The sequence below is a fragment of the Polyodon spathula genome, chromosome 14 (genome assembly GCF_017654505.1).
Source record: "Polyodon spathula isolate WHYD16114869_AA chromosome 14, ASM1765450v1, whole genome shotgun sequence".
In the NCBI taxonomy this organism is placed as follows: Eukaryota; Metazoa; Chordata; class Actinopteri; order Acipenseriformes; family Polyodontidae; genus Polyodon; species Polyodon spathula.
The window spans coordinates 2,155,518-2,166,249 of NC_054547.1; the positions used below are offsets into that span (position 1 = coordinate 2,155,518).

General features: G+C 41.4%; 1 protein-coding gene across 1 annotated transcript in view; it reads right to left on the reverse strand.

The window, feature by feature from the left end:
- The window catches only part of fggy (FGGY carbohydrate kinase domain containing), a 62,260-nt gene extending 55,512 nt beyond the window's left edge, over positions 1–6,748 (reverse strand). The window contains exons 1-3 of the mRNA XM_041271232.1: positions 6,537–6,748; positions 5,308–5,419; positions 1,496–1,647 (exon numbers count right to left, since the gene is read on the reverse strand). Of these exons, the coding sequence (XP_041127166.1) occupies positions 1,496–1,647; positions 5,308–5,419; positions 6,537–6,737 (465 nt within the window). The 5' untranslated portion in view covers positions 6,738–6,748. The remainder of the gene's footprint in view (positions 1–1,495; positions 1,648–5,307; positions 5,420–6,536) is intronic.
- Positions 6,749–10,732: the final 3,984 nt, after the last annotated feature.

Genomic DNA, 10,732 nt, shown 5'->3' on the forward strand with positions numbered 1-10,732 from the left:
GGGTTGCCTCTCATCACAGCCCCCTTACTTCATTCCTGGTCAGCCAGACCCAGCAACAAAAAAAAAAAAAGAGCATTTCATCACTGTGACAGTCTGGAATCAAGGAGGGGGAAAGGAACGAGAATAGCCTTAATATGTCCTGTGATGTCTTTAAAAAAAAACAAAAGTAACTATCATACTGGAATACGGAATGCTTCTTGACAGAACTATCATAGTGGAATACAGAATGCTTCTTGACAGAACTATCATAGTGACATACGGAAGACATCGACTTGACAGAGGAAACGGAGGCTGTCTGTTAATCTTCAGACTTCCTGATTGGTTTGTAGCTTGCAGCGAGGTTAGAGGTGACGTTCCAATTGGACATTTTAAATTGGGTAAGAAAACAAGGGAAATTGATAAACAGTTGATAAAGAAAATACTAAAAACAGGGTGCTGACTCTCAATCAGAACTCCCACCATAACAACACATTCATGTTTTATTTTTTACTATTCCAACTGATCACTTCTGCTTCAATTCTTTTTTTTTTCTTCCATATAGAGAGTTGCTCTAGCCTTACACGGCACAGACATGCAATAAGAATCAGTTTCCTTGTATAACACTTCCCAATTGGTCCTAAAACGACTCCCTTACGTTCCCTCAATAGCACGCCACGCAAGGTGAAGGGGGGAGGGGGGGGGGGGGGGTCGGTCCAAAGTTCAGTTTTAAGTTAGTTAAATCTTAAATACCAATAAAGCATACATTTTATCTGACAATCTTAACAAAACTCCACATCACAGAAATTCCTAGCAGCAGTATGCGTACCACACTTTTTTTTTCAAACTTCACACCTGTAATGTTGAAAGTCTCCTACATGAACTAGATGAGCTGCCATATAATCATTTTCATAACGACTTCAGAGTTCCCCTAAAATAAAATAAAAATCCCCCCCTCTAATAAAGCCGACTCCTAAAAAAAAAAAAAAGAAAACAACTCCCCCCTCCCCCTTAAAAAACAAAAAAAAAAAACTCCCCTCTAACCCCGCCCCCTTTTTTTTTGAAGATAACACATAAAAAAACACAAAGCTCTTGAGATTGCAAATGTTTCGCGAGTGTGAAACTAGAACTGCACCTGACAGACGTGCTGGCTGTACGAATCTGCTCTCACCAATATTTAAATAAATTCGCGCCAGGCAGCTGTGAAATCACTCTGGCTTTGTCACAAAGGCCCTTGTATAGTAAAAGTGTATTTGCAGTTTTGACCATGCTTTCCCCATGGTTATACAGTATGCATTTACTATAGTTTACCCTGGTTTGCCATGTTTATTAATATGCTTTACCATACCTCTCTGAGCTTGCTCACCTATTCTTTACACTGCTTTAGTACCTTTGCTATTCTTTCACTACGGTAAACATTTATACAGGGAAGGATGGACACAGGCAGGGTATTTGTGATTGTGCGAGTGCAGGCCTCACTGTACTGTCACAAGGAAAGTTTTTCAAAATAGGGACATACTTCTTTTAACCACATTAACTTGGGCGGCTGCATTTCGGGAGACATCACCCCACCCACATACTGCAGGACCCTGTGCCTCGTCCGGCTGATCTGCTCTGCTTGACCAAACGCCCGGTGATCCATCCACAGGATAACGTTCCTGTCCTTCTCGCCTGAAAGGAAAGGGAAACACACGACCGACTGGGTTAGGAAACCATCAGATTCACAGCAGAAACACCCTCTCTCAAACTCGACGGTGGTCCACCACTATTATTTCTCTTTTGGTTTTACACATTTTTTTTTTCTTTTACTCTTGTGAAAATGTGGTTATGATAACGAGAGGCAAGAAATGAAAGGTTGGTTATTACACCTTTAACTGGTGCAATAACATCAGAAACACCCACTAACAACACTGCCCCGTGTGTATAACGCAATGACTGAGCACTCTGCAGTTACATGCATTGTACAACATTATATATATCACATCGTACACCTCAGGTAATCACAACTCTTAAGTCTTCACTCTGGATAATACAGTAGATTTTAGGGTCAGCGCACAGTCTGTATGCACTGATAAGACATGCTTGGGACTACAGAAAAATACACCTGCTCTTTTTCTATGGTTTTTCCCCAGGTTGTGTTTCAGGTTAGGGCAGCTCTGCTAACTACACCCTGCATAGCCAACCAAGGGAGTGCACTACCCTACAGCCCTTCAAGGGAGCGCACTACTCCATAGCCTTTCAAACACAGCACAGGCCAAGCCAGCTGAGCCCCGTCTCCTTCCAAACCCACTGCGACTGGGTGCCACTCTTGAGCACCAGTCAATAAAATCAATGCAAACACAAAACTAATAAAACGTTGGAGAATCGCCACCACTGGCTCATTGCAATCTGACCTCTGCAAGTCAGAGGAAGGAGAATACTTGCTTTCCCTTCAGAAAGCTTTTCAATTTTCCTACTATACCCACTGGCAGATTACACCCATTTCTCCAGTCGTGAGTCAGAGCAACTCTGCTTGGCACTGACCTAGTGGTGTGGAGGCTGTGGATTTGACAAGGCAAAAATGATTTTTTTTTTTTTTTTTTTTTTTTTTTAAATAGTGAAAATTAAACGAATACCTGATTAGTCAATGATCCCATAATAAGAGCTCAGTTATTTTATTGAATTTTTGATTACCGTTTTCCTTAGCATTTTGTTTGTTTTTTGCTTAACGTTATTGACCTCTGCTTGTGTCCCTCTGACTCGGAACACACTCACTGACCCCAGGACCCTGTGAAAGGCTCAAGCACGACAGATACTGAATCACTCAAGGGTCTCCCACAGCAATGCAGAGAAATAGAAACTGCTTTGAGTGTTTGTTATGTTACAAAAGGAAGAGCAAACTAGCAAAGGTGAACTTATTATAAAATTACACAACTTTCCCATTAGACTTTAGACTGTATCCAAATCTCTTGCAGTAAAGTGAGCAACACTTTCTAAATGAAACACCCTTTAATGATACTGGAGAAGAATGTGTTCGATTGACGATACTGGAGCAGGAGTCAAAGCTTCTCGTTTACAAGGGGTTCCTGCACCCGATTAAAGCAATCGAATTTAATAAAACACTGGAAAGTCATCGTTCTCATCAAAACTGCAGACCATTATTCTTTATCCTGCACATTATTCATCAAAACTCCACAACTGTTTTTATGTTAAAACTAAGAGGAGCGGGTGGGGATCCCCCCATGAAAAACTGGGGGGTGTCCCCAGTTTCAAATACCAAATATCCACCTGTCATAACCAACACCAAAACATCCCGGCTCCACTGTGCAACCCTTACTGTCACAGCATAGACCAAAACATCCCGGCTCCACTGTGCAACCCTTACTGTCATAACCAACACCAAAACATTCCAGCTCCACTGTGCAACCCTTACTATCATAACCAACACCAAAACATCCCAGCTCCACTGTGCAACCCTTACTGTCACAGCATAGACCAAAACATCCCGGCTCCACTGTGCAACCCTTACTGTCATAACCAACACCAAAACATCCCGGCTCCACTGTGCAACCCTTACTGTCATAACCAACACCAAAACATCCCGGCTCCACTTTGCAACCCTTACTGTCATAGCATAGACCAAAACATCCCGGCTCCACTGTGCAACCCTTACTGTCATAACCAACACCAAAACATCCCAGCTCCACTGTGCAACCCTTACTGTCACAACCAACACCAAAACATCCCGGCTCCACTGTGCAACCCTTACTGTCATAGCATAGACCAAAACATCCCGGCTCCACTGTGCAACCCTTACTGTCACAATCAACACCAAAACATCCCGGCTCCACTGTGCAACCCTTACTGTCATAGCATAGACCAAAACATCCCGGCTCCACTGTGCAACCCTTACTGTCACAATCAACACCAAAACATCCCGGCTCCACTGTGCAACCCTTACTGTCATAACCAACACCAAAACATCCCAGCTCCACTGTGCAACCCTTACTGTCATAGCCAACACCAAAACATCCCAGCTCCACTGTGCAACCCTTACTGTCATAGCATAGACCAAAACATCCCGGCTCCACTGTGCAACCCTTACTGTCATAACCAACACCAAAACATCCCAGCTCCACTGTGCAACCCTTACTGTCACAACCAACACCAAAACATCCCAGCTCCACTGTGCAACCCTTACTGTCACAACCAACACCAAAACATCCCAGCTCCACTGTGCAACCCTTACTGTCATAACCAACACCAAAACATCCCGGCTCCACTGTGCAACCCTTACTGTCACAACCAACACCAAAACATCCCGCTCCACTGTGCAACCCTTACTGTCATAGCATAGACCAAAACATCCCAGCTCCACTGTGCAACCCTTACTGTCACAACCAACACCAAAACATCCCAGCTCCACTGTGCAACCCTTACTGTCACAACCAACACCAAAACATCCCGGCTCCACTGTGCAACCCTTACTGTCATAACCAACACCAAAACATCCCGGCTCCACTGTGCAACCCTTACTGTCATAGCATAGACCAAAACATCCCGGCTCCACTGTGCAACCCTTACTGTCACAACCAACACCAAAACATCCCGGCTCCACTGTGCAACCCTCACTGTCATAGCATAGACCAAAACATCCCGGCTCCACTGTGCAACCCTTACTGTCATAGCATAGACCAAAACATCCCGGCTCCACTGTGCAACCCTTACTGTCATAACCAACACCAAAACATTCCAGCTCCACTGTGCAACCCTTACTGTCATAACCAACACCAAAACATTCCAGCTCCACTGTGCAACCCTTACTGTCAGTTTGCTACACTTGTAAACCTCAACACATAGAAAAGTGAGCTTTATCATCACTGTGGGGAGGAAAACAACAAATATTCAGTTTTAGGCTTCAGTTTCTTGTTTTATCTGTTATCATAACATAGTTAAAGAGGAAATTTAAATAACAGGTAGATGCCATTTAACAATGATCCAATTTTTTTTACAAAGCAGCCTGTCCTGAAATGAGGACAGTGGCACTTAATGAGTTAAGGCTGGAAATGACTGCACCTCTATGGCCTCTGAAGAGCTCTCACATATGGCTTATCTGTAAGTGCAGCTGGTACACCAGAGTAACCATTACCAAGCACTCTGGCCACGCTCTTCCCCCAACAGATGTCAGAGACACCAGATGTTGTTCAATTTTTTACTGATGCATTTCTTCCATACATCTAAATGAGAAGAAGAATACATTAGTGAAGATGCTGGATTATTAATACCTAAACCAAGCTGCTCTAAGTTTCCTTAAATTCCAAGTCTCAAATCTCCATCTCAATCTCCACATACCATTGCTGTTCACTGGTAGCGGCTGGAAACTCTTATCGAGAACCACGAGGGAACAAGTGGCATCAAAACCAATCCCTCGAATCTGGCTAGGGTCTACTCCTTGCGTCACCCTCTGCAAGACACAAGCACAACACTGTCAAATGCAGTCTCAGATACCAGACGGGACCGTGCTTCCTGTGGACATGAACATGTGTTGGATTAAGGTGGTTGAATTCAGTAGGATTGAAATGTAATACACTGAATTACTACACAAACAGGAATTTTTTTTCATCAGGTACTTTATTAATACCACTATATAGACAGTGGTGTTGTAATTAAAAAGCCTTAAAAAAATGCATGTTTAAGTCTGGCGGATTAAGCAAGAAAAACTTTTAAAGGCTGTTTGATAACCGTTCTGCAGAGTTTGCATATTCTCTGGGGAAGTAGCCATAAACAGCACAAGTGGAAGGAGTTCAAAACACTGTCCGAATGGTCTCTCTTCAATAACTATGGCTCTTTCATCAAATACCGTTTCAGGGTGGTTAAGGACTGTTTATCACTGCTTGGTTAGTTATCCTGACTGGATTAAGGTCCAACTGTTGAAAAAGTTATTTAATTTCAAAAACAGTGACCCTTCCATGGAAAACATTGTAAATAAAATAAACATAAAAGGAATTGATTTGAAAAGATCCGTTTGGACAAACCAGAGCAAAAGCGCCAACATCGAGAGATACTGTGTTACTGTCTATTATAAACACTGGGGTCTATTTATATGATCTACAATAAACAGAGCCAGACTTAAATAGCGCTGTCATTTAACTCTGTTAATTCTGCTGGGGTGTCCTCAGGTGATGAGGTCAGCAAGTATGGGGGTTCACCATTGGCATACTGTTTAATACAAAAAGAAGACGCAACGTTAAAGCTACAGAACTAGACTAAGCACAGCAGGTGCTTAATGTACAACAGTTTGGAAATCTGGGGGATTCTTGTCTGGTAGTCGACCTTGACAGGAAGGTCAGAGCAAGGTGCTACAGCACCTTACAGCCAAGGTCAACTACCGACAAGGTAATGCCCGAGTTGTAGTGCGGTTATAAAATCAACAAACAGTGGCTTTGCTGCCATCAATTGCATTTTCAAACTTTTCAAAGTTTCGCTTTCCTTCTGTTTGTGTTTTGTAAGAGTATTCGACTTTGTTTCCCCCTTAACTATTGGACACTGTCAAACTGCACCCTTAGTGTCCAGCAACATACCCTGGCGGTGCGGCAGCACTTATCCCAGATGTCACTGGAAGACTGCACGTAGTGGTTAGGATGAGGTTCCCAGATCTCAATGGGCTCCTTCGCTGTCAACACCACTGAGCCGTCCTGGTCCACAAGAGCTGCGCGAACACTGGCCGTGCCGACATCGATCCCCACGTAATAGTGCGGGGACGTGGGCTCGGGGCGAGACATAATACCCAGTTATTGTGGTCAAGACGAATTTATCTGTTTGCTTAGATGTACGCTGTCTATACTAACACATCTATCTAAGTTAGTCTATAATAGAGCAAGATCTAAAGATATATATATATATATATATATATATATATATATATATATATATATATTATATATATATATATATTATTCACCAATATAAGATTCTTAATGACAGATAGATGGAAAGACAGGCAAAAGTATAATTAAATTGATTCAATCCTAGTCGGGCAGCACAAAATAAAACAGATTAAATCGATAGAAAATTAGGAATACTGTAAGTGATCACAAAAGAAAAAGTAGTATTTCAAAACTTTGAAAAAATAGATCTATACGTGGTTTACTTCATTTTTGGCTAAACAAAAGCATCTTACATTTCTTTATTAAACGAGCTCCATGAAATACTAATAGTTCACTTTGGTTATTTGACTGAACGTGTGTTCTCCCCTCACAGTGGGAGAGGCAATCGGCTTCCAAAAGCATTAAACTACATATCCCGGCATCACCTGCGCTGCGCCCCTGCATATAACAATTTATAGCAGCTACTGTAGCTTCAGTTCAACCGTGCATGTGGAAATAAAACTGTACATTGCTAGTGATGAAAGGCGACATAGAAATGTGCTTTTCTAAGATTAAAAAATGGATACGGTCACACAAACTAAAAACATGTTTAGTGTACAAGTTTTAGTATCCTACTTTCTGGCCGTAGCCCTTGCAGAAACATCATCTTACCGCACTGTGTTTGTTGACCGCTATTTATAATTCAGTGTATGCAGTCCTGACAAGCGTGGTCACTAATGCATTTCTTTTAAAACATTCCTTATCAGGTGAACTTAATACACTATGATAATAGAAACCGAGACCAGCAATCTAAACGCTAAACAATCTTAGCAGCAAGCGAGCACTTTGCACCAATACGGAACGTTCAGAGGGTCAGAATTAACACCAGCACCGAGGACTCAGTAACTTGCCAGTCTGTACTATTGTGCGCACTGAAACACCTTACGTTTTTAATTTAAAATAATTACACAATAAAAATAAAACATCTTGAACTTGAGTAATTTTGATCCATGTCACTGGGATTTCTATATAAGGTGGGGAGTAAACTTGGTCCATAAGCAGCCACTTTTATCTTTAGATTCAGACCCTCAAAAGGACTGAAAACTAAACGAGTCTCTTATTTTGTTTAATAAAGGGTGTGTTTTTCTTGGTTGAAATCAGTACAATGTAAAATGACACTATCACATTTTTATGGAAACTGCAAACTGGAGCCAGCCTATACCAACACTGAATGTTATGCTGACATCTTGACACCGGTGTAAGGCATAGTTTCAAACCTCTGATTATTTATGTAAGTAAATGCGCAGCTTTGAACTAATTACCAACTAACCTAATTCTGTGACCTGACAATTAGATCAGCCAAAGAACTGTGCAATTCAATAATCCCTGAACAGAAAGGTAAAGTACTAATACTGTAGTGTTCTGAGCAGCAATTCTTCAAGATGTGTGCTATTAACTGTGCACTACCACTGGATCATAGGATTGTGCTTAAACAGTGATGCTTTCTCACAACCTGTATGTAACGCCTATTTCTGTATCACATCTGTTACCATGCTTAGCCACCCCATATTATCCTTTTATTAAAGCCAGCCTCAAGCCACTATGTTTCTGGGGGTTGGGGTGGGGAGGTAACCAATAATGGGAGGTTAAAATTATGAGTCATAGGTCAAAAGATAAATAAAACACAATTAGAATTTCTCAAGAAGACACTGAGAAAGACTTGCAGCCGAAACGTTGGTCTAAGAATCTTTCGTGTTGATCTTGCTGTGTTGCGGTGGTTAATAACACTGATCTTGCTGTGGTTAATAACACACACACGTGTTTGCTTGAGAAGTCATATGGTACTGTAAGTGTGAATTTAGGGTTTCCAATCTTAGAGGAAAATCTGCAGATGACTGGCAGCTCACTGTGAACTTGTCGTCATGCACCCTGTACATCCAGCACGACTCACGCAGCCAGAATCCAGTCCGTCTGCATCACGCACTTCAGCGATTGTACTGCTTCCAACTCGGCAACCGCAAGGGAACAGATTGGACCTCCCGTCCATCCACTCTGACGCACATCCCTTATAAACCAGGCGAGGGGCTTCTCTGGAATTTGAAGCCAAGTGTTCCCTACACAACTAATCCAACACAGATATCCTACTAACATCATATTCGATTACCCGATTGCTACTGGTGCCAAAACGCATCATTCTTTTGAAATGTTTAAATGAAAATCTTATCTGCCCTTGATCTGAATGTTTCCAATCACTGTGGTGGTACGTTTTTTTTTTTTTTTCTTCTTTGTGGTGTGTGTTTTATTTTGGGGTTTGCTTTTATTTTGACACCAGTAAGCACTTTTGCAAGTTCCATTATTTTTAGGGTAAGCAAGTTTATTGTTATATTTGGCTACATGCCTAGTTATGGAAGTAAGGCTATCTGTCTAGGAAAACAATGCTGGAGGAAGTTTCAGCTGCTACTGGCTTTTATTCCAAAGCCTAAATTAAAAGTAAGAGCTGGATGTTTTTAAAAGAGTCTTTGAAAGCTGATTCTGATGTTTGAGGGTTTTGGTCACGGTTTTTGGTAAATGTCTTGAGGTATCTATGTGCCTTCAAGGAAGTTAGGGGAGTAACCCTACATGAAAGGCATCGCTTTGACAGTGTTCCATCAGTAATTTGCACAAGCCATGGATACAGAAGTAATTATTAACCTTTGTTATCTTGCCCATCTTGACTAAAGTGACTTGCAGCAGGGAGATGCAACTGTAATTACATATATTACAGAAGAAAAGGCAAGGCGTGCCATTGAATCATGAGCCATGAAGGGGCAGTACACAAACACTGCTGCTTCTCCTTGTTTGTGCTGCTCAAGTAGCTGATAACAGATGCCTTTTGTAATCAATTGACATCTCAGCCCATTGAATTGAATGTCAAGGGCTGGACACGAGCCACAAACCATAGGGATCGAAGGCAAAACATCTTACTATTCAATGAAAGAGCAAGCGCTGTAGTCGAGAGGTAAGCACAGGTATTAACTGATAAGCTGCTAGGAGGAGACTCATTACACTTTCACAAACTCCTCAGGTGCCACTGTGACAATGTACCAGTTTATGTGCTATACCCTTGTCTGTCCATTATAATAACCACTAAGCATGCTGGTACAGAGTATGCACCTAACCAGCCTCCTGTTAGTCTGCTTTATATGTTAAATGTGAAAGCAAAGCTATTGACTGGCCTACAAGAAAACACATAACCACCTCAGCAATTAGCCTACTTCAAACTACTTAAAAGCTATAAAGACAAGCTGTGACATGAGGTTAATGCTGACTTGAAAGGCAACTGATTTGTATGTTAGTTCAAAGAATGCAAATAGGATTTTTAGGTGTGGAGCGTTTTAGTTCATGACCTGGAGCCCCGAGCTGAAGCAAAGATACATCAAGGAGTACTGCAGAAATGGGAAGTAGCAATGTTGTGTTATTGGTTAACGTTTTTACATTTTTCCATGAAAAGACCTCCCTTTAAATCATCTCTGAAATAGATAGATATATGTGTGAAATGATCATAGAAGTGAAAGAATAATGGAAAACAAGGCTCTTCAATGTACTGTAGTACCAGATATCATGTTTAGAAATGAAAATACATGTGTTTCTTTCAAAACTGCACACTTGTGACCTACATTGCGAATGCAAACGCTGGTTTATGGAACTGTTTTGCTAGCTGTAGCCACTTTAACAAATTAGCAAAGAATTCCTACAGCGATGCCATGTCAATGTCCTTGGGAAGTGGGTTATAAAAGGCAACATTAAACGGCTATCAGGATAATTGGATTCCAGATCTAAGCTGCCTGTCTACAAGCTAATTAAAAATAAAATTCCCAGACATAAATTTCTATTTTCATGTATTTATTGAATCCAATTTTCATTTTGATATA